Source organism: Rhinolophus ferrumequinum, unplaced genomic scaffold (genome assembly GCF_004115265.2).
Source record: "Rhinolophus ferrumequinum isolate MPI-CBG mRhiFer1 unplaced genomic scaffold, mRhiFer1_v1.p scaffold_109_arrow_ctg1, whole genome shotgun sequence".
Lineage (NCBI taxonomy): Eukaryota > Metazoa > Chordata > Mammalia > Chiroptera > Rhinolophidae > Rhinolophus > Rhinolophus ferrumequinum.
In genome coordinates, this window is record NW_022680364.1 from 58,339 (window position 1) to 83,549 (window position 25,211).

The 25,211-nt window shown below is 37.2% G+C and overlaps 2 protein-coding genes across 7 annotated transcripts in view; one reads left to right on the top strand and one right to left on the bottom strand.

The window, feature by feature from the left end:
* The window catches only part of LOC117019933 (neuroepithelial cell-transforming gene 1 protein-like), a 33,150-nt gene extending 30,574 nt beyond the window's left edge, over positions 1–2,576 (top strand). For 2 of the 4 annotated variants that reach the window (XR_004422597.1, XR_004422595.1), the window contains exon 5: positions 2,430–2,547. Coding sequence is in view for 2 of the 4 variants with exons in the window: in XM_033102155.1 (XP_032958046.1) it covers positions 2,430–2,546 (117 nt within the window). In the remaining 2 variants the exon portion in view is untranslated. Of the gene's footprint in view, positions 1–2,429 lie in introns of all 4 variants that reach the window. The other 2 variants (XM_033102155.1, XM_033102156.1) reach the window with 1 other exon arrangement.
* LOC117019932 (fibrous sheath-interacting protein 2-like) lies at positions 1,576–24,962 on the bottom strand. 3 transcript variants are annotated; one of them, XR_004422593.1, is made up of 4 exons: positions 24,703–24,962; positions 14,524–14,587; positions 9,121–9,178; positions 1,576–3,208 (listed from the first exon to the last, which is right to left on the bottom strand). XR_004422593.1 is itself a non-coding variant. In XM_033102153.1 (4 exons), exons 1-4 carry the CDS (start codon positions 24,827–24,829, stop codon positions 3,029–3,031), a joined length of 402 nt encoding a protein of 133 aa, XP_032958044.1. In that variant the 5' UTR covers positions 24,830–24,962; the 3' UTR covers positions 3,008–3,028. The 3 variants fall into 3 exon arrangements, 1 of the variants encoding a protein (XP_032958044.1); XM_033102153.1 differs by lacking the exon at positions 14,524–14,587 and adding an exon at positions 5,487–5,523 and having other exon boundaries at positions 3,008–3,208; XR_004422594.1 differs by lacking the exon at positions 14,524–14,587 and having other exon boundaries at positions 3,074–3,208.
* Between the last annotated feature and the right edge of the window lie 249 nt (positions 24,963–25,211).

The following is a 25,211-nucleotide window of genomic DNA, read 5'->3' on the forward strand; positions in this document are numbered from 1 at the left end:
CTGCTCATCACGCAGAACAGCTAAGAGACTCATGCAAGGATTACTTGAAGGTGGGCAAATTGGTCGAGCAGGGGAAGAGGGAAGGAAGCGGAGTGGAGACGCGGCCTGCACCTTCAGCTGTGGAGACGCAGCCCCCATCTGCAGCTGTGGGGAGGCTGCCGGCATCCGCAGCTGCAGAGACGCAGGGGATCCCAGGACAGAACAGAGAACACAAAAGCCAGGAGATGGGCTCTTTACCTGCGTCCCACAGCTGATCTCTCCTGCCAAGGGGGCAGCATTTGAGGCAGTAACCTCAGCTGAGACCTCCGTTGGGCTCTACCTCAGACAAAGGACACAAACTTCATACCTGGGCCCCTCCCCACCTTCCATTCCTACCCCTGCCCTTCCAGAGATTTAAACTAGCCCCCCCGAACTGAGGAGTAATGTCAGATTACAGAGGAGCCTTAGTGCTCAGGCTCTGGGATGATCTGGATGCTCCATCCATCCATCCAGGATGGAAGACCCCTCCATCCCCAGCCCCCACCCTTTCTGGCTTGCCTAGGGCAGGGCAGTTACAACTGCAGAGGCATTCCCAGGGATCAGCAGTAGGCGGCAGATGCAGCTCTGGACTTGTAGCAGCTCAGAAATCTCCCGCCCGCCACACACACACACACACACACACACACACACACACACACACACACGGAAGTGCCCTAAGACTCAGGAGAACTGGACACACAGCTGGCTGTGATACTCTCAGTGCGCATATGTGCAGACAAGAACAGAAACTGCGCTGACTTTGTAGAAACTACCATCCAGACCCCTCAGCCCCACACATCTAAATCTGCAGTCCCAACGTCACTCTGGACACCAGGTGACCAGCTCTACCTGCACAACATGCAGAGGACTCTTTGGTATACCAGAGGACAACCTGGCGATTACTTGGTGGGCTTAAGCCAAGACTGGCGCTGCTTTTGGTTTTGTTTTGTTTTTATATCTTTGATAGCTTTACCTGTGTTGAGTGTGGGTTGTCGGTTGTTCATACATGTGAATGTATTTGATTTTTTCTTTGTTGTTGTTGTTGTGCTTGGTGATTTGCTTTGTTCTGAAATTGCCCTACCAGGGCCCAGCTTAAGAGGCAAAAGATTCAACAAACCCGGAGGCCAACTCCAGACCAAACCAGAGTACTACCGGGTTTGACCTACAAGTGACACCCAGAAGGAATTCTCTACAGGCACAAGAGCCCAAGGAGGCCAAACCACATTTAAGTGGTCAACCCTCACGCAGCAGAACACCCTGTGATGGGCAGAGCCAAGTCTCACAACTAGTCAGCCTAGGAGTTACCCCCACCTACTCACAAGCGAAAAGCAATTAAAGATCTTTAACAGGACAATATACACAACACAAGAGTCATTTTTGGAGCACACAGAGGAGTAGAATGAAGTAGTGCAAGTCAAATATAAAGGACACATACCTAAGCTCCTTAAACATTCTTATCATCAGTGTTCTGAACTCTATCTCTGATAGGTTGGTTACCTCTGTTTCATTTGGTTCCATTTCTGGAGGTTACTTCTGTTCTTTTATTTGGGACATGTTTGTTTCCCCATTCTGGCTGACTCTCTGCGTTTCCTTCAATGTATTAGGTAGATCCCCTAGAGTTCTTAGTTCTTGTTGGGTTACCTTTTATAGTGTGTGTCCTTTATATTTGACTCGCAGTACTTCGTGTCTATTTCTTCATTATCATCTTCAGAATAAAGGACCATGCCAGGAACATTAATAGGTGGAAATGGTTTTCTAGATCTAGGACCACTGGGTAACCTAGTGCCAGTTATTCTGTACTTTCCTTCAGGGTCAGAAAAATTAGTCTAGAGCGTCTACATTTTTCACCATCTGCTTTTAATGGCTCCTGGTGCAACTGAGTGAAGATATCATCGAGTAGCTGAAGGAGTACTACCGTTTCTTCAGAGGCAGTAAGCCTCTCACTATCAAGTTCAGTTTGTATGTACCCTACTATAGCACTGATTGCTTCCTCTATGTAGCCAACCAAAGGGGACTGCGAACAGATATTTGATATTAAGTTTTATAGTTCTTCTTTAAGAGTTAAATTGGCTTCATCTGTTTCAAGACTACATTTCTTTTTGTCAGCTTTTTTAAGGAACGTACATCTTTGATCTGTCATATGTTGCTGATAGGAAAGTTTTAATTGGATCTCCGAGATGAGGAAGTCCATCTTGCTTACAAGGTGCAAGAGTCATAAACTTTTGTAAAATGGCATGCACCATACATATCCTCTGTAATATCACACATGTGTTTCATAGGGTAAGGCAGTGAAGTTTCTAAACGTTATCCATTTGATGGAGTGAGATATTCTCCACTGGGTGTTAAGCTTGGTTTTATGTCTACTGACAAATCTTTTAAAACATCTCAAAACATTTTTTTCTCAACTGCAGACTGGAGCTTCTCAAGCATATTTTCCACACTCTCTGAAGCAACTGAGGAGATATCAGCATTGGAGAGCAAGGCTGTTTTATCAGGCTTGCTTTGATCAACAAACACTTCAGCAGTAACAGAATAGATGGAATGGCCTCTATTAAGTGAGACATTGTTTCTTCAAAAATTCTTTCTAAAATTAATTCAGTTTCTGCTTTTAAGTGACACTTAAAATTAACAAAAATATTCTTTAAATTCTTTCACTCATGGCTTTTCCTTTTTGATCAGAAAATTCTACACTCTGTAAGCCATCTGTTTCAGTGGTAGCATCCTTAGATTTTTTTTGTGCCTGTTTCAAATGATGCTAAAAGGTGACTATCAGATTTATAATTTCTTAGCTTAGGGTATGCATATATCATGCTGGTTTTATTCTTTTTGAGTCCAGATGTTATAGATTGTCCTTTTATGTGATGTGTTTTTCCAACTGCTCTTCCCACATGTGTAGAAGGTGGTTTTAAAGGTGAGGTTGGTCGCCTCACTGATCTGTCAACTGCAAATACACAGGGCTCTCTGAAATGTTTTAGTTGTTGCAGATGTATAGCTTCTATACGTAAACTCTTCACTGCATGGGGCTACAGAAACTTGAACTATCTGAAGAAAGGAAAGACTCATCACACACTGTATTATTTTGCAACCTTTCTTCATACTTTGTGATGGCTGGACATAATGTACTGGTCACTGTAGCCACAACCCAGGTCATTATATTCTGAATTATACTATTCAGTTCTTCAGACGTTACCTGGGAAGGAGGCAAACAGGTATGAAAAAGTCATATCAGAACTCACTCCATTCTGGGACAGAGGGTAACATTTATTAATTTATTTTTATATCAAACGATGCAAGGCTGGATACATACCATCATGGTTATGAAGAGAAAATGGTAAAGAATCTATTTTGAATTTCAGATTAACTTCAAGTTGGTTTATTTTTTAATACAATAAAATAATTCTATATAAGTTCCCATTTGATTCACATTCCCTTAGAAGGTTTTTTTCCCTACCTCTCCACTCCCCCCACCCCCGCAACATTTATTGCTGAGCTATGTGACTTTTTGATTTAAAAAAAAAAAATCACTGAATCGCTGTATAGGATCATAACATGCAAGGGTTTTGGCAAGAAGAAACAGTGTCTGTGACCCAGCAAAATTATTTTAAAAACACAACAGATTATTTCTACCAGAATATTTCTCAAAACAAATGTGGTGAAAATATTTGGGTGCTTTGAGAGGCATGTGTCTAGCTAAGATGTAAGGATGGAAAATAAGCCATCTCTGTTCCCCATTCCCTGGCACAGGCATGAGCCTATGATCTGTATATATGGAAATGACTCATTGTTAAGAATTATTTGATAGGCAATAAGATAATTAATGCGCTGCGGAGATTGAATGGCTTTGTATCCAACAAAAGAGTATCCGTACAAACTGTCTTACGGAGGCTGAGAAAAGATGATGCAGTGAAGGAACCATTTAGTTTAGATAGAAAATAAGGGCTACGCTAGAACCGGGTCTTGAGTCAGGAGCTGAGCAAGGGTGGGGAAGTTGGAAAATTCCTCATTTTGAGCTGGAAATAAATTTGGATGACCATTTCCTTCGTGGTCAATGATATTGTCACAGATTAAACTGGAACAAGAGTGGACACTGAATGCATCTGTAGAATTCCATCTACCTCTCCTTACTTACTGAAAATCTGTTTGGGGCTCGCAAAAATCCTTATGCCTGTAATAAACTAGTAGTCTGTTTTTCAATTGGTACTCTTGAGACATAAAGGCTGTAGACAATAACTGGCAGCAAAGCCTGCAAAGCTGGTATGTAGGTAGCAGGGTAAACAATCGGATTCTTGTAATGGGCTGTTCACATTCCAAACATTGTCTTACGTTTGCATGGCATTATTCATGTTTTGGGCCAACATTCAAAAAAAATTAACACTTATGTGGCATACTGTCTCCTGACACATTTGAGAGTGTTTGGGGGCACCTCACGAAAAATTTTATTGTGCTCTAATAGCCAAATCTCCTAAAGATACTGTCTTATTGCACAGACAATTATACAACAGATTACGTATGTATAATACTTGTCTTATATAATCACATGCTAAATCAAATATTTTAAGAATAAAACCTAAGTTTTAACAGAGATGACACTTGTTCTAATCTACTATAACACATATAAACTAAGACATTCAATATATATTACTTTTCTTATAATCAGATAATAAACGACAGACCTACATTGTTATTCTCTGGCTAGGTGCAAGAAACTGTTTCCAATCTTGATATGTGAAAAAGAGATATTCCTCAAGTTTTCTACGTAGTGAAATATGGTATATAGAACCTAGTTTTCACTTGCTTTACATTATAAAATTAAACTGGGAAATACTCTCTTGAATCAAAGCTTTTGTATTTGCTACATATTCTATGAATTGAGCAGGTGTCCACGTGAAAAAGTACGTCAGAATATGTGTTGTCCTCCAATCCCTTTCTCTTTGCTGGCTGGTCTGACTATTTGGGACTTACAACTATGCCCTCTTCTCTGACTGTTCCAAGTCTCAGCTCATAGGTGACCAGGTACCTTTTTATGTGACCTTTTTGGGTGACCAGGTCCCTTCCTATGAAAATGGCTAGGGACAGACCTAGGCATTTCAGCTCCCCAGCCAAGTCTGCAAAGCTGTGTCACTTAATGGCTTCCCGTGACACAAAGGGTTTGTGGTGATCTCATGCTGTTCTTATGATGGCGAGGCCCCGAATGCCTCCTCCTCCTTCTGTCCCCATAAGACCCCTTCCTGACAGGCCAACATTATCTTTTGATTAGAACTTTAGACCACTGAGAAATCTAAGAATTAACCGAAGGTAAACATTAAAAAAGAAAAAAAGGGTGGGGGGGACAAAGAGAGAGAGAGAGAGACTGACTAATATCAATAGATGATTACTCATTTTTGTTTCAGAGATTTTTTTTTTCTATTATGACACATTAGAAAGTATCATTAATATGCTGCTTTATCAGTGGTTTTTATTATACATACTTTCTTTTGCAAGCAATTTTGTAGAAGATTCTGTTGTCTGTAAAGTCAAGAAAGGTTGATCATTTAGTTATTTTTAGGGTCAAGAATTTATGTAATTTTCCCAAAATTTCTGATCTTTGAATGTCTTTTCTCTATATAGCTGAGCGTTTTTCTACGGAAATTCAAAAGGAAGAATTGACTTTATTTTGTTCAACCCCCCCCACACCCACCCATTTCTCCTCCTCCTTCTGTACTGACCCACATGCTTTATCACTCAAAGGAGGAGAATTATAGCTAATGCATAAAATATTTATCTGTCTGAAAATTCTATTGACCAGCCTTATCTATGCCTGCTCTGTGGGTCTCTGAGGAAAGACAGAATTGGAGGAGAGTGTGGGCTAGTCTTTTCTGTCTTCCAAAAGACATGAGGTAGCAAGGCATCTGACTGGACATTTCTGATAATCCTTTACTTACTTCAAATTCCATAGACCTACCCACATTCTCATCAAAAAGTAGGAAGGGAATATGTGGATGATTATTCAATAACTATGGTTAAAAACATAGGTTTCTAGCCATATTCAATTTCAATTGATATGTAGCCCTTTTCTATGTATGACAATATTCTATCATGTGTTCTATTTAGAATTATCATCACAACTAATAATATAGTTTTCTGAATTGTAACAAACAAAAGAAAAACTCAAGAATGAAAATTATAGAATAACAAAACAAATAGTGAGATATGATCTAAGACTGTAGTTCTGGTTTCTTTTCACATGTTTCAGACATATGATAATTATTTTTTCATGTATTTCCACATAGGCCCTTTGCTTATCTTCTTTCTGTGTTCTTAAAAGAAAATTGACTCTTTCGTTTTTTAGGCCTGTACTTTACATTATGAAATTTGATTTTCCCAAAGCCTAAAATTATGAGAAATGTCAAGGCTGAGAATTACATCCTTCATCTTAGCAGAAAAAGAAAACCTCACTGGTGTCAGCTCAGAAATTGGGCTTGATAGCAACAGTCCATAATTAGATTAGTATCTTTTTGCAATATGGAACTTGGAGCATGACAGCTGATGTCGGTGACAAGTTCACGATCTTTGACTCGTTTATTTTTTTCAGTATATGGTTTCTTAGGTTAACCTAAGCATAGTTTTCTTCTTTCAGATCCTGCAAACTATCTCCCATATTCATTTTTCTATTTTCTTCACATCATACTGTAGGCACCAAATTGAACTCAAGGAGTCCACTGTATTGAAGGAAACCTGTCCCCAACAGGCTTTCTGCCCCAAAGACATGCATATAGATCCAAACAAAGAGCAAAGACCTAAGAATAAAATTAACCAAATGACTAAGAAAGCTTTAATGAAGACCACTAAAAAACAACTGTAATAACCAGATAAAGAATGTCAGTAGAAATGACAGAGTAAGGAGCTCTGAAAAATTTACTCCTCCATAAAAGTAATGGGTAAACTGGGAAAAAAATTGTTTCTCATAATTTTATAGCAAATGTTTTTATAATAATTTTTTTTATAGTTTCAGAACTCTGAAAATTAACTACAGGGTTTCAGCATTCCAGAAAAGTTTGTTTATTCAAGAAAAATGGCTGATCTAGGTATGAGCAGTGAGCTTTGTGTTATTTTTAACTTTCAGTATTTCCAACCCCTTTCTCCAGCAACACGGTGTCCTTTGAAAAGAACACCTCATCATCCCAGGAGCATATCTGTTCATTGGGGTGGCTGCCTAATATCTAGAAGCTACCATAGTAGGTTCTCATTAAATGTTTGATAAATAAACTCCCATTTAAAGTCTTTTGGACTGGGATTATTCTTTAGTGGAAAATAATGTCTTTGTGCAGGCGACTACTAGACTTCTAGAACTGGTTCCTAGTTTCTTGCCTTTGAATTTTTTTTATATATTGCTGCCACAGTTATCCATCACATATGCTAACTGGACCATAACATCCCCCTCCAAACCATGTCAGTAAATGACAATTTATTAATGTCACCCAATAAATAAACTTTGAATTTCTTACCATAGTCTGCAGGGCAGCCGATTTATTGTCTTCTTTACTCTGTTTCTCCTGGCTTACATCTTCCATCCCAATAATACAAACTTACTCATTATCAAAGTACAATGTTTAATTTTTGCAACTCGGTTTACTCCCACTGCTGTCATATTTGCTTTATCTTTATTCTCTTGGTCATGAATTTCCATGTCTATTTGATAAAGCTTTCTGTATATGTCTTTTATATTAACATTAGAAAAAATTAGAATTAAGCAACAGGGGAGCAGGAGGTGGGTGGTAGAACAGATGTGACGATTCCACTGTAAAGTCTTATGACAACTAGAATTAAATTAGAAGAAGAATGTGACATGTGTCTGATGGACAGAGTCATACCAGGAAGTATTAGCTGTGTTTTGTTTGTAGTCTGACCTGATGTTAGGCTGGGTGGGTGCAGCTAGAAGTATTTTATTCCTAAGAATTTGGGAGGGAGTGATGGGGAAGCTCCAAATCATGCATAGAGTTTTTCATTTTGGCTGAGCTAAGCTTTTTCATGGAAGAGTATCCAAAGTATTTGCTATGAAATATTCAAGTGACTCTGTAATCTTGGGTGGGGAGAATGAAGAGGCAGGAATTAAGACTTTAATATGAGCCCCCCCTTTTTTATATAAAGAGGCAGGTATTTACATTTTCGCTAATAAAAGTGTATTACATTTAAAAATGGTCATTTTGTACCCATACTCACCTTGTTCTGTTGCTTTCAACTAGCCTAGTCAGGTTCCTTCCTTCTGCGTGTATTACAGTGTTATGTGTTCTGTGAACTCGCAGTAAGTCAGTCAAATTGACATCCATTTGTCCTAAAGTCAAGCTCCTTTCTCCAGGGAAGCTTGGTCTGAATATGTCAACCCTTTTACCAACCCTACACCACTTAACTTTACCCATTTTCATAGAAATTTGGGTTTTGTATAATCTATCCTGGACCTTATTTTGTGGATTGATTTTTTTTTAAAGGTCATAGTTTTGGGTCTAAAATAATAGTCTCTCTTATTTAAAGTTGAGAAAACCATACATAAATACCAACAGAATAGGTGGTGACCACCAAGGTTTGAGGAATGAAATTCTCTCAGACCCCCAAAATTTCTTTTCTAAAGACTTGTAATTTCTACCATTAGAGATTATTATTTTGGATTATACTGCAAATACCCTTTAAGAGAGGAATAACTGATTATCAATTACTTTCAGTAACCTCATTTACCATCCTTAGGAAGCCAATAATCTCAAAAAGCCTAAGGAATGGTATAAGTTTCAAAGCGGAGAAAGGCAAAGGGACAAATTCCGATCCTGAAAAGACACCTGAAGAGGAGAGGTCACAGTAGGACATACTTGAAAGTGGCATAATGACTCTGAATGTAGGGGAAGTATAGAACCACAGTGGGATAAGGAAATAGAGAAGGAAGAACACATGTGCTTTGTCTATCTTACAGCTGAAACCTAGTGGTGAGAGTTTGCAGAAGACAGAATTTTCACTAATTCCAAGTAGAACTACAAGAATGAAGGATCCCACATGATCATTTACTGTTGAATAGAGCTCATGAAATTATTAAAATATTAGTTTATAATTACACATTAATTTCCTTAAGATACTTACGTATTTGAGAAAATATGAGAAGGGAAAATTCCCTGGGCTGTGGCAGGAGCCTGAAGTCCTATTTATCAGGAAAAGAAAATTATAATTAATTTATATCCTTCCCCAGCAACTTGTAAAATTGTCATTAATATCCTCTAGTAGGTCTTCATTCTCTGTTGTCACTGCCTTGGTTAAAAGTCTCCAGAGACTCTACCATGAAGTTTTAATTCTTAAGCAAGGCATAAAACATACGATACAATCTGATGCTCTTACCTACCTATCCAGGGTCTTCTCTGGCTATTCTTTCAGATCGGTTCTGTGGTCCAGACACACAGAATGACATATAATTTCCTAAATATACCATGTTTTCAATGCCTCTGGGCTCTTGTTTTTGCCATTTCCTTTGTCTGGAGCACCTCGTTCCTTCTTTTAACATCTGATTTTTTAGGTCTCATTCAGCTTGTGTTAAGTCCTCTAAAAAGCTTCCTTTGCAACTTGCCTAAGGCTTGGGTAAGTAAATATCCTTCTCTATTTCTCCTTACCTATGCTGTATGTTTCTATTTTAAAACTCATAATGCTACATTGTAATTAAGAGTTTACTCTTCTGTCTCTCAGACTATGATATAAATTTACCACTAAACACAAATTATTTAATGTGATTTATTTGTTGAATGCATAATTTAAATGGTTTATTTGTTGAATGCATAATTTAATTAGTATGTTTCCTCAACATTTATTCATTGATTTGTCTGTCAGTCTTTTCCCACTTAAATATTGTCAACAAGACTCCATTCCTGGATTTTGGTGAATACTCGGGATGCACATGACACAGGGAGTCTTTGTGCAGAACATCTCTACAGGCACACTGGATTAGTGTATGTCAATTATGCAAATATACAATGAATACAAGTTTTAGACAGAAAGAATGTCCTGGTTACAGAAAGTAGTATTGGTAATTAGAGCCAATTCAAAGTCAAGTTTAAATGGTTACTCTTGTTTCTTCCAATAAATGAGTGAAAAATAGGTACACATGATGTGTATAAAAATTCTTACTTAAATCCTATGAACCTTTCTGAGTTTGTTTCTGTAGATATGTTTTTTTGTGTGTTCAGTTTCAGAGAAGAAGTAATGGGAATTCAGAGTGCACTGACCTGAGAAATTAATCATGAAAACAATAGTATTTTAAAAGCACAAGAAAAAACAAAGAAAAACCTCTTCTACAGTTTCTAATAATAAGCTGCAATGAATATTCTAAAAAAATATTGCCTAGAATTATGTATAAAACATTACAACCATCCTCTTAAAAATAGCTAAGCTTTTAAGAAGGTAAGGGAAATCCTTGAGAGTAAAAAATTGGGGGGAACACAAATCTGGACTGGTAAGCAGTATTAAAGCTGATGTCTGTACTATGAGTATTGGCCATAACTACAAACGTAATAGCAGATTAGAGGGTTTAAAACAGGATATCAAGGGTAAACAAAATGGGGAATTAAAACTAAGAGCCCCTAAAAATATACTGGAACCCAAAGAGCTACATCTTCTGAGAAAGAGTGGTCTAGAAAAAGGCATGCCACAGAGGTAGCAGTACAAATAAACTATATGTCTTGGTTTTAGCATGGATAGAGGAAGAAGAGTCATGGTAGGACATACTTTAAAGTGGCATAAAGGCTGACAGATACACAGGGTATGAAGAATTAAGAGGATCCTGGGACCTCTTCTTGACACAAAATACCCTATTTAATTGAAACTCTGTTCACAAAGCAATAATTAGTGTCTCATTCCTATTGGGCTCAGCCAAAGATCAGTGCACAGTACAGTGTGTGTGGGTGACGCGGAATTTCAGAATTGAACTATGTGCCTGTAAATGTTCCCTAAAGAATTGTGGTGTATATGACACCTGTATAATAAAAAGTATTCTTGATAGAAAAAAAAATAAAGTGCTAAGAAAAAATAACTGTCCCCAAGAACTTGTAAACCCAGCCATAATTATATCCCAGAATATGGGTAAAATACACTTTTTATCAAATAAACTTTGAGAGTTTACTCTCAAAATGCATTCATTAATAATATTTCTAAAGAATGCATGTAATTCAGGAAGAATGCAAGTTATTCTATAACATATAAAATGCAAAAAGGAATGGTAAACAAAAAATGGTAAACACGTGTGTAAATATAAATAAAATTTGGATAAAAAATAGAAAACGTAATTTAGGTAGTAAAAATTCAAAACTAAATTATTGGTTAAATATGATATAATGATTAAATTATTCTAACTCTGACTTTTACTTTAAGTATCTATTTTAAAATTTAAGTGTAATTGTCAAAAGAAATATATAGTATACAATTTCCAAACCAGTAGAAGGAAAACTGAATTAAAAAATAAATTTAATACTCTAAAAGTAAGAAAAGAATAAAATACTAAAAAGAAGGACAAACTGAGAGTACAAATAAGGCAGTAAAAAATCTTCCAACAATTTATAATTAACATAAATATAAGTGGCTAAAATTCAGTTAAAAGTAGTAAATTGGAAGACAGAATAAAACTAAAGCAAAATCTAGGGGAAGAGTGTTTACAGGAGACACATCTAAACATATAAAGACATTATGATTGAAAGCTGATATAGCTATATTGATATCAGACATTTTAAATTTAAGACAAACATCATTTACAACAAAGGACACTGTATAATACGTAATAAGATCCAATTCACCAGGATAACCTTGGATATGTCTAATAACCCAGATCAACAAATTAAAAGCAAAAATGGACAGAACGACATGGAGGAGTTGAGAACTATCTTATCATGTCCAATAATTTTTAGAATAGAGAGTAAAAAAAAAAAGTATATAAAATAATAGAACTGCAAATTAAACATCTTGATTGAATGGGAATTTTTAGAACATTGAACCCCCAATTGACAACATTCATTGTTTTCAACCAACCACATAGAACATTTAAAAAAAAATCATCATGTGTGCTAAGCCAATAAAGCAATTCTTCATAAATTGCTCTCTTTATGAGAATATAAAGACCCTGCGCTCAGTCCATAAAGCAATTAAATTAGAAATCAATCACAAAAATAAAACTAGAAATCCAGAATGCTTAAAATTTAAAAACTAGTTCATGAATACAAAATAAGAAGATGGAATTTAGGTATGATTTAGAAAAGAATGAAAATGTTGCACAGCAAGTGTTGCAGTACATTTAAAACTCTTACATATCACCAATTGTCACACATTGTTTTAAGCACTTTACAAATATTAACATATTGAATTGCTATAGTAATCTTATGAACTATGTACTATTATTATTCTCATTTATGGTTGGAAAACTAAAGAACAAAGTTAAATAAATTGGCAAAACATAAATTTTAAGTGTTGGGGTGTGTATTCAACTTAGCTAGTCTGGGGTCAGTGTATATGTTCTTACCCATTAGGCATACTGCCTTGCAATCATCTGATCTGTATGGATAGGATATATGATGACTTTATGCCAATAAATTTGAAAATTTAGAAAAATTGAATAAATTTACAAGAAAAGTGTAACTTGATGAAAACTTGAAAATAAATAGAAAATTTGAATAGTTCTGAATCACTAAAGTAATTAAATCTGTAGTTTAAATTTTTTGTTCACCAAGAGAGCTAGGACCAGCTTAAATATTTTGCCAGTGATTTCTACCAAACATTTAAGGAATATATAATTCCAACTCTAGAAATTTCCAGAAAATAATAAAAGAGGCAGCACAACTCATGAGGCTGTTGTCATCTTGACAAGAAAAACAGACCAGGATACTATGAGAAGGGCACATTGCAGCCCAACTTCTCTCAAGAACCTAGATAATAAAAGCCTAAAAAATTACTAGAAAACCTAATCTAAAAGTGTATGAGGAAAATAATACATGATAAATAGAAATAATTTAATCAAGCAAAGCATCATTGCTCTAACAACAAAAAAATGAGTAAACAGATATATGGAATACATTTTTAAAAGTCAACATTCACTGATTTAAAAAAAAAATCTTAGTAAATTACAAACAGAAGGGCATTTCCTTAACCTGGCATTGTATTACAGTAGACATCATTTTATGGTGAATAATTTTAAGATATGTTTTTTAAAATCAGAAAGAACACAGAAAGTCCACTTTCATCACTTTGTTTGCCATTTCTATGAAGGCCCTAGGAATGGGAAGAGTGCCAGAAATAATTTAACACTGTAAGATTACAGAGGAATATTAACAAAGCTTTCATTATTTGTAGATGATATGATTATATTAAAAAACAAGAGAATCAACAGATAAGGGAGAAGAATTAATTAGAGAATTTGGAATGGTTGCTGGACACATAATCATGACACGGAAATCAATTACATTTCTATAAGCAACAAGCAGTTAGATAATATACCATGTTAAATAACAACAGAAGTATTAAGTACCGAGGAATAAATCTAACAAAACATGTAGAAGAGCTATCTGGAGAAAATTACTAAACTTAAAACAAGGTAAAGAAATGTAATTTCCATTAAATAGAGTGACAGACCATTTACATTAATGGGGAGAATCAGTATTCTCAAGATACCTATTTTCCCTATATTGATCAATAGTTTCATTGCAATTTCAAACAACACCTCAGCAATGTGTGTGTGTGTGTGAGAGAGAGAGAGAGAGAGACAGACAGACAGAGAGAGAGAGGTCAATTTCAAATTTATTTGGAGGAAAGTAAGGTGAGAATTAGCCAAGGCACTCCAAAAAAAGAACAAGAAAGTGGTAGGAGTGGGCAGGTGAGGCAGAGAGTGTGAGTTTTATTTCATTTGTTGATCTCAAAATCTTATGAAGGATCAAGAGTGTGATACTAGCGCAATGACAGACAAACTGGTCTTTTGGAACAGAATACAGAAATCAGAAACAGATCCACACATATATGGTATCTGAATATATTAATGATACAGCATTCCAGAGTGTATGTGTCATATATATTTATCTACATGTTGTATCTGTCATATATACATTCTGAAACAATAGTTAAGACAAGTGGAAAGGCATTCAATGTTCAAAGAAAGAGAGCAATTAACATTAAAAGTGTCAACTTTCTCAAATGAAAACATAAAACTCCTTCTCATTTTTTGATGTCTCCGGTATGTTTCTTTCATAAAGGCTCGCCTGACTACCCTAGGCAGACCTAGGCACTGTCTTCTCTGTACTTGTTCTGATTTGTTTACACACCTACTGTCTTTATTAATATTGGGTTGTGGTGATTGGCATGACGGTCTCCTCATTTCACTGTAATAGCCCTGGATAAGAACCATTGGTTTTCTTCATTCAATATTTAGCACCATACCCGACATGAAGCAGGAGTTCAATAAATGCTCGATGAAAGAATGAATTAAAATATTGCATAATTTACTCAGTAGCTGTTGCTGATATTTACCTGATTCACAGATGTAGTGTGATCTTTTGTTTTGTCTTTCACTCCAAACAGCATTTATCTCCTTCTGTATAACCCAAACAACAAAACAAACATTTTCAAGGTCTTTTTATCGAGAGTTTGAAAATATATGTATATGTATATGTATATGTGTGTGTATATATATATATATATATATATATTTGAAATACAGAAATTTCAGATTTTGAGAACTTCCCTTAATTGTCACTTTTTAAGGAATACATACATTTTGTGTTTTATAATACATCTATCATTTACAGAATTCAAATGTTCATCGCTATGTCATAGGAGGTCCATAAGACCACCTACACATTTGGCGGTTGGTTAAGACTCATGGGACTCAGAATATATGTTTACTCACATCTAAGATTTACTACAATAAAAGGATACACTGTAGGATAAGTAAAGAGAACAGACCCAGGTAAGTCTGGAAACATCCATGTATAGTCTTCCTGATGTTCGCTCTCTCCTGTGAGAGGCCATGCAGCAATAGGAAATGCAGGAAGAGGTGTGCTATGTGTCTGCCCAGGGAAACCCATTAGGAACTCAGCACTCAAGGTTTGTACTGAAGGCTGGTCGTGAAGACAGCCTCAATGCAGACCCAGATTCCAGCTTCCCAAAAGAAAATCAGATTTCAGCAAAAATTGTTCGCAGTGTCTAGGTATAGTGTACCACCCATACAGTTAGGAAAAGTTCCATATCCACTGGGGAATGTTAGAAAAGCCAAGTTCCCAAACACTGGCCAAAGCACAAATTGCAAGCAGGCCCTTTAAAGACAGCAGACTCAAGCCTCCCAGGTTAACATTTCTCTGCATAATAGTATTCACTGGTATTCCAAAAGTAACTGCACTGATGAGTAAGGAAGTTAGTCAACTCAATAAAACAAAAGCATAGGTGTGTTTTTTTTAAACAAAGCTAATGATATAGAAAAGTTTAGGCAGAGACTGAAGGCAGAGAACAGGTTTCCTGAATACATAAGGATGTAGCTCTCTAGATTGTCCAAGAACTCGACCTGCTCAGAGAGGTAAATCCAGGGCAAGAACTTCTCTTTTCTTTCTAAGCCTGAGAGATAAACATGAGCCACCACAGATACATTTTATGACAGAGGAAGCCTATATTGAAAATGTTGAAAACAGGGTGATTACTTATAATAAAAAGCCATTTCTCATAATAAATTAGATACTTGTGGACATATGATACTCATTGGAGATCAATGTAGGTGGCGGATTTAATATACCCATTACCCAAAAAAGGTCACTAATAAAATTGAGGCACTGTTTTTTAAGGAGTTTATTTTTTTCCTTTTTTTTTTTTAAGTAAAGGACATAACCTTTGAAATCTATTGGACAATATGACAACTTCAAATGTCAAAGTTGTTAAGAAATCTTTTCCTGACTCATCACACTTAATGTAGATACTGACATAGAACACTGAGCTGTAAAATGTTTATTTACAATACAACTCCACTACAATTAAGCATATTATGGTAAACATACTACATTTTAGAAGTTATGCATAATATAATGCCATATATTATGCATTAGAGATCACAGAAAATGATGCCACTTTCTACCTTAATCAAGTAGAATTCATTTGGAAAGAATTTAGTAAATTTCCAGTTTATTGAAATCTCTTTCAAACCGTGTTAACTCTTTAGCACAGTTGAACCAATTAACACTGTGCTACTAATAGAATTAAAGATGTGATTTTGACTTCTATAATAGTAAGTTGGCAAGCCATAGATAGAAAAACTTATTACATCCAGCAGCTGAACCCTGACTCTTTGCTGGTAACTTCTCACCAGTAGATAACTGGTCACAGGTCAGAAGGGAATGGGGAGAGATAGTATGGCTGTCCCTGAACAATCCATCAGTACTAGTCAAAGCCCAATCAAAGAAATCCAATTTGATACTTCCTCTTAAGGCTGAAGGTACATACTGTGAACTATCATGATAGCCTATATTTAGGAAGACTACCCTAAGGCTATTAAAATTTTATTATGGCATGATTAAGTTCAGGGAATAAAGCTATGCTGTATGTTCACTTTATGAATGAAAATTTGTTATACCAATGATGATGAGGTACCATAAGATGGTACCTCATTTATTCTGTTTGCATTTGGGGCGAAAAACAATATTATGTACCTCATGCTTTGTAGGACCCAAATGAGACTGTGAAGATCTGGGAATATTTCTTGTGGGTGAAGTGTGAGCTGATATAATTGAATCTTTAGCTGAGATGTACATAGCTCCTACAGGAAGAAAAGATACGTATAAATATGAGAAGATAATATTGCTGGAACAGGGGTGAATATTAATGAATTGACCCAGTGTTCTCTCTGCTGAGAGGCCACAATCACTGGATTACCATAATAATGGATTTGAGTTGCGGAAGTACCTGAAAGAATACTATGACCTTTTTTGATATTCACAAGTTTTCAGTGGCTCACTATTACTGTCAAGGACAAGTCTGAAATCCTTCACCTCTGATCTTAATCCATTTAATATTATGGCAGCTTAATCTCGCTACCTAACCTCAGACCATGTCCTGAATTAACTGCTTCCATTTCATTCGGTCTGTAGTGGAAAACCACTAATGACTCGAATAGGGGAATAACCAAAGCTATGTTAGGGAGATTGCTTTCACAATAAATGTATGGTGGATTAAAAACAGGAGGACAAAACTGGAGGAAGGGCACTGAAATAGGAGGGGATGGAGGAAACAAGGGCAGAAGCTGTGGGCATGGAAAAGCAGAGAGGGCAAGATCAGTTAAGGAGGTAGATGAGGCAGAAAGTGGCTACGTTGGAATGCAGAACACGAGAAAGAGGGAGTCAGAGAGAACTCCGGTTTTGTTCCCGGGGGAAATAGGAGGATCAAGGAGATGATGAGTTTGATTTTATATTGAATTTCAATGACCACTGAATAGCGGTGTCTGTTGTTTTGTGTGTGTACATGTAGGACGTGCATGGATCTTTAGTGACTTCCGGAACCCTAACGAAGCACATAAAAACTTAGGCAATGTACGTTCTGCTCAAGGCCACATAGGAAATAGGCTGTATTGTCTGTGGGAAGTTGATGCAGTGGACCCCACAGGGACCTTCCTGGCTCAGTACCATAACCTACTGCACCACAATATGTCAGTAACTTACTTTACCTATCGATACAAATAGCCACAGTAGGGACCCTAACTTTTCCACAGTTTGCAAACTTCAAAAGCCATACTCATCAAGCAATCACTCAAATATTTGATCTAATTATAACATCTATATGCATAAAAAAATTTATACCATGCTTTATTTTCTAAACAACCAACATTTTTATAAAATCAGGTAGAACAAATACCTTGGAACACTATATAATGAAGCCACAATTATGTACTTAGGTAACAAAAGAATTATATTTTTCATTTTCTTACCTCTGTCATTGCCAGTACTTGATTTTTTATTTATCACTCCATATTGCTATATGGTACAACATTAAAGAGAAAAGCATTCATGAGTTAACTGTACCTCTGAAAAAGATTTTGCTTTCTATAACCCAAATAAAGATTTTTTTTTCCGCTTTATCCCCTCACTGTCTCATGAAAATTGTCTCAGGGAGACTACATCTTACTAAGATCGTATGCTATCTTTCACAGGGATCTCAAATTTAACTACTTCAAAATTGAGTTCAATATGTAGCAATGCACAAATTTGTTCCTCCTGTTCCATATTTTGTTTAAATCATAGAATCCATTCAATGGTTGTCTTAAAAATTTAGAGTTATACAATTTCTCAGGGAAATACAATAGCACCACACTCTAACCAACTGAGCTAACCGGTCCATCCCCGGTCTTTGCAATTTTTAAACTTTTAAACCGCAATTACTTTTGTACCAACCTAATAGAAGGAGGTCATCCTATGTGATTGATTAAGGGTGCAGTTTGGCTTACTCTAGTTGGTTCTAAGTCAGAAGGGAGAACAAAAATTAGGGAAGCTGGTAGTTATTTATCAAGTCCTGGTCATTTGGGGCCAATTGTTATAGAAGTTATTGTTTAACTTCTTGGATTATCAAGTCCATTATCCATTTGTATATTCTGTCTCCATCCTTTGATCCTCATGGTCTTTGTTCACTGTAAGTTACAGAAACACCACAGATGGCTGTTTTTTCCTACAATAATTTACAAGCTTAAATCAAATACAAGGGCTCCTATAGTTTTCAAAGCTAACTATAAAGCAGAAGTTTGTTTACATTTTGGCAAGGAGCACAGGGAAAAGGGCTACAGGAGAAAGAGGATGTCAAAACGGCTTCACAGAAGAATTAATAAAGTAATACAAATGCTGAATCAAAGAGAAACAGCAATTAGCACAGCAGACAAGAGCCAGGAAGGCTCTTTGTGCAAAGGGAATAGCACCTGTTAAGGAGTGAAATGAATTATATTCAGGAAACTGCAAGTAGTCCCTGACGTTTGAGAATCAAAAGAAATAAGGAAGGGCTAGATCATGATAAAAGGCCTTACATACAACCCTTAAAGAGTATGTATGGATTTGATCTTGAATATGCATGGCCGCCATCAGCTACTGAATTCTAAGTAAGGAGAAGGATGGATTGGAAGAAGGCAAGATTGGTCAGAAAGACCAGTTAGGAGGCAGCTCCAATACTGCTTACAATAATGGTAAGGGGCTGAGCAATAGCAGCGAGATTTGAGAAGAAATTAGAAACAGGGCTCAATGACAACACGGGTAGATTTCCCTTTTCCTCCCTATGCCTGCTCAGTTATTACCAAGGTTCCTAGCACAGTGAAATATGATGTCACTAATAACAACTAGAAATAGATGCAGAAAGATCTTAAGGTATTTAAAGCAAGTATTTCCTAAATAATTATTTGGGAAAGATTTGCTAAATAACAAAAATTCCACCAAGTAAATTTTAAAGATCTAATTGGCTTTATCGAACGATTCATGAATCGGGCAGCATCCATCTAGCAAATAGAAAGGAGCTCCTCCCAAAAGCTGTACAAAATGGAAGGTTTTTAGAGGCAGAAAGGGGGTGGGAAAAGCACCTTATTAGTAAAGAATGCACTGTTTCAGGCAGTCACCCTCCTGAGGGGAAGGGACCTATCCTATCAGACAGATCATCTCACTAGTGCTGACCAGGTAATTCCGCGTGACCTGGTTAAAAGGTTACATTCCTGGGAAGCTGAAACTGCAATTAGGTTAAGTAGTAAATCTTAGTTTGCTGATGTGGAGCTTGGCACAATTGACTCCATTCTGGGTCTGTTGTGTCTATTCAACAAATTAAAACACAGTAAGCCTTGTATTACTCTTGGAGCTCAAAAAAATATTTTTAAGGGTCTCTTTAGTGGAGCAAGTTAACTTAAGGAAATGGTTTTGCCACTGTAGAAAAGTCAAGCAACAATGAAGAAAACTATGATTTTTGATAAAACACTGGAACAAGGTGTTTAAGTTAAACACAAAAGACATCTGAAATACATTATAATTCATATGACTAAACATACATAGCTGTATTATAAATAAATGCTACAAGATTACAGGGAAAACAGGACCTTCATACCACAAGTCCATACATCACACTTCATAAAAACAAATACCATTATGATCTCACTTAATATGTGGAATCTAAACAACAGAATAAACAAGCAAACAAAACAAAAATAGACTCAGAGATATAGAGGAAAAACTAATGGTTGCTAGATGGGAGGGGGAGAAGGTGAAGGGATTAAAAAGTACAAATTGGCAGTTACAATATAGTCATGGGGATGCGAAATACAGTATGGGGAATACAGTCAATAATGTAAAGATTATATAGGTGCCAGATGGGTACTGGACTCATCAGGGGGATCACTTCATAGACTGTGTAGATGCCTGACCACTGCGCTGTACACCTGAAGCTGAAGTAGAATAATATTGTATGTCAACTATAATTAAATATATATGTGTGTACATGTATATACACATATATATACATATATATGTCACGGGATGTAAAGTACAGCATAGGGAATATAGTCAGTATTATTGTAACAGCTATATACCATGTCAGAGGGGTAGTAGATGGGGAGGGCATCACTTTGTGAGGGGTGTAAATGTCTATTACGTTTTGTACACTTGAAACTAAAAACAAACAAACAACAACAAAAAAAAACACTGCTCGAGGGAAGTGTTACATACTACATGGTTAAACAGAGCCTTCAATTGGAGACAGGGCTGAGAAAGCAGCAATTGTGATTTCTCAAACTATTTTTAATTTAATACAAATATTTATTACAAAGTAGTAATCATACTGGCACTTAAAATATTCAATAAACACTGCCTTTTAGGTATAAGACAAGTGTTAAGGAGAACACAAAACCAAAGCTTTTTTTATTTATTCCCTAGAATTGACCATACTGACCTCAGAATGAATTCAATGTCTGAAAGCTGGAAAGAAAAACAGTTCTTAGGAATTTTAAACAGGTTAAACTGGAAAAATATTTCCAATTGTTTGGCAAGATTCTTTCCAGCACTTGCTGTAATCAGCTTTACAGTAATGCTATTTTTTCCCATTCCAATAACAAGTAACTATTTATTTTGAATACCCATGGAAAAAAGTAACCCAAAAAACAAATTGTGTCCAGAAAGCATGTGAGACAGTGCCAACTTTCAAAAATCTTGGAAAGACACAGTCATTTTTCACAGGGGTCATACTCAAAATATAATAGCTGTTTTAAATCCTTGTGGGGAAAAAAAATTTTTGATTTCACAAAGCATTACGATTATAACTGCCCTTTCTAGAAGATACCCAATACAGACCATTTAGAGGGGAGTTTAAAGGCTGAAATAAGAAGGGATGGTGCTTCCTCTTTTCAAGAATTTTTGTCCAAATCCCTTTTACATACATCTAAATAATTATAACACTTAAGGCTTAAGAATAAACTAATACATGAAGGAACTAGCTGGGTATATAAAATTGTGTTTCCTATTATTAACCTCTTTGGGATTACTCCTTGGCCTCTAACATACTTCCTTTCATATTATTTGGTATGTTTTCAAACAATGTATATTATTTCTACACTAAGTTAGTGTTAGTCTAAAGAAAGCAATGATGAAGTTGTTCAAAAAGGGAATTATCCTGTTAATTCATTCTTAAGCCAAATGATATTTTCAGAGGTTATGATTTGTGTCACTGCCCTCCCCCTATCATGGTAGATAATTAAGAGCTGAATTGGAATTATAAATGGCAGAAAGGTACCTCAATGAATATTTTCATAAAGTGTACCACACAACATAAGTGACATTACTCTTCCAATTACAAAGGAAACAAGCTACAAAAACATAAAGATACTGGCTTATAATAAGGAAGATATTTAGGGGTTTACAATGAAAAACAACCAAAATGAGTTAGCAAAGTAAAGTTTTTAAAAAGCAAGCAAAACAGAAGGACTAATGATAGTATTATAGCAGTGTAAGTCATTGAAATTAGCAAGAAGGAAGACTTGAGGCATAGGGACACCCAAAATATGACAAAGTGTAACTGAAAATTATTTGGGATGCCTCCAGATCTGTTGAGAATCCCTTCCTATGTGAAAACAAGAATACAGTAGTACTGAAATGTAGCTGTTGGGCTAAGGAAGTTGCTCCCACACACCACTTTGAGTTAAGTGAAACTCAAATAAATACCTCAGTCTAATTACAAAATACTACACATAACTGAAAAAAAGCTAAAAGTAAAAATGTTAAGATTAACATTTTACTATGAATGTAGAAAGAATGATGTAAACTATTCTCTATTGTTAACATTTGTTGATTTGGGGGATGCTAACTATTATTCGGGTTCTCAGTTTCTTTGCAAATCAGGCAAAACAAAAAGATAATTATCACGGAAACAATTCATTTATTTGGGTCAGTCTGATGTAATAGACATCTCCTGCTTTTTTGACTGCTCAGCATGTTTGTTACCAAGGAACTGTCTCTTCTCCTACCTCATAAAGATTCTGGGGGAGCTGATAATCATATATCCCCTACCACATGGGGCTTGTCACCTGTCTCTGAGAGTCCCAAATAACAGATACAGCTTAGAACATCTCTAGTCTAGAACACAGTTAAGCGTGTAGAAACCAGCACACACACATTCCAAACATCCCACTAGAGCCTTCGTATTATGCCATTCTAACATACTTACAGGTTGCCTTGCCCACAGCATCAAATTCAGGAGCAAGGGTACAAGGCACAATGACAGCAACAAGTAACAGTGAGGAAATAAAAAAAAAATCTGAAAACATACATCATTAAAAAATCTAGTAGGCTTTGAAAAACAGTATGGCAATTCCTTAAAAAGGTGAACGTGAGTTTACCAAGTGACCCAGCATTCCACTCCTAGGAATCTACCCAAGAGAAACAAAAACATGTCCACAGAAAGACCTGCATGTAAACGTTCCTAGCAGCATTATCTATAATAACCAAAATTGGAAACAATTCAAATCTCCAACCACTGGTAAATGGACTGACAAAATGCGGAATATTCATTTCACACAGTGGAAGAATCCTCTTTAGCAATAAAAAGGAATGAAAATGTTGATGCACGCCTAATAATGGATAACAGGAAAGACACGCAGGTGCAAAAGATAACATATTGCCTGATTCCATTTATATGATATCCAGAAACAGAAATTTAGAGGGATGGAAAGCAGATGAATCGCTGCCTAGGCCTGGGGGTGGGAGTGGGGACTGTCAACAAACTTCAGGTCATCTTTGGAGTGACGAAATGTTCTAACAGTGGATTGTGGTGATGGTTGCACAACTATAAATTTACTTACAATCACTGAATTGCACACGTACAATGGGTGAATGTTATGATATGCAAATCACATCTCAAACTGTTAAAAAGTGCAGCCAGTTGATGTGGAAGCAAATAGTCTTAGGAGCTAGTGGACATCCTGTTATTTTTAGCAACTATTAATATTAACAAATAGTAATAATAATGACAGTCCTGGTTCAGTTTGTTTATAGGCCCTAGTTTAATTTAAAATGTTTTGAAAAACAGTCCACTCAAAAAGTGAAGTTCCCTTAAAAGGAACAGGAACTCTCAGATCTGAGTTTATAAAACAGCTAGCCTTGCTTGAGACTTTACCTTAAAACCATATTCATTCTACAAGTCATCGATTTTATTGGAAAAACAAAATTCAAAGAGTAAGTCCGTCACTACTGGTATACATCATAGGTCCCGGTATTATCTTTCTATCAATGGCTAGAGTCTGTTAAAAGGAAAATATTATAAAACCCTTAAAAGGATCACTATATATTTATATTCCAGCCATACAGGTGATTCTCCTAAGGCCCCAAAGGGCAGAAACAGAATTATGTAAATGTTATTAAAATATTTGTAATGTTTGCAAAGAAGAGCTCCTTGAAAGAGGCTATGTGAGTCAAAGTAATTCCTTCACTGATTAATATTACTAACACAAATCTTTAGAGACATACAGTGGAGGACGCATGGCAAATAGAACATTAAATTAGGAGTTTGGAAATACAGGACAAAATCTGCCCAGTATTTAGCCGTGACATTTCATTGAGCTTTAAAAAGCCTAATATACAAAAGAAGCTGTACTAATTAATTTCCATGGCCTCCTCTTTCAATACTAAAATGGATGAGTCAATGCTTTTCTATAATCGCAGCAACAAATTTTGCTGAATGCTTACTATGGACCAGGCACTACTCTAAGCATTTCAGATGCGTATATGAGTTACCTGCATTACCTCACAATCCTCACAGCGACTCTACAAGGCAGGTATTATGACCACTCCCACTTCATAAATGGAGCTGGGGCCATGCATCACCTAACTTGTCGGTGACAGAACCAAGATTCACGTCAGGCAGTCGGGCTCCGGCATTGTTAACTGCTGGGTGTCTGTCAGAAGTCGCCGCGCTCGGGTGACAATCCCTCTCCCCCTTCCCCACAGGCTCCTGGATAGGTTCAGCCTCCTCATTTGCATGTTTCGGAACCGCCCCCATCCCAGCCAGTAGACGCTGGCGCCGAGAGCCGGCCCCCCGCGGTCAGCCCGCGCTCCCCACTTGAGGGAGGTAGGAGGAGGAGGAGGAGGGTGACCAGGCTGTCCCCCCGTCCCCCTCCCGGGCCTCGGACCGCCTGCCTGGGTCCCCAGTCGCTGCTGCTCCTGCGCTCACCTGCCGGCAGGCTCCGGGCGGGGGTTGTCCGGCGAAGGCCCCGCGGCGCCGCCCGCGCAGAGCTCGGAAGCCGGCGGCTTCGCCTCCGCGGCTGGGGCTGCTTCTGGGCCGCCAGCTCGGGCTCCATGGCGCGGAGAGGGGTGGGGCGGTGGCCGGGTGCCCGGGAGGCCCTCAGGGACGGGCACCGCGCCGGACCACTTCTGCCCGCAGAAAAGTTTCAGTCAGGAGCACGCCGCCGCAGCCCCCGCCATCTTCCGGGGTTTGAAAATGGCGGCCGCTTTTCGACCAGCCAATCAGGGGACAACGGGCAGTTGCTAGGAAACATGAGTCCCGCCCCTCTCCCTACCCTTCCTGGCGCTGAAGCAGAAGCAGGAAAGGAAGGATGGTTGGAGGGAATATCCCTGCACGTTAGTGAGTGGCCTTGGGTTTAATTCTGACTCCATTCCTGACTCTTCAAGGCCTGATACCTCTCACTGTTACTAGGACTTGCCCCGCAGGCCAGGGCACAA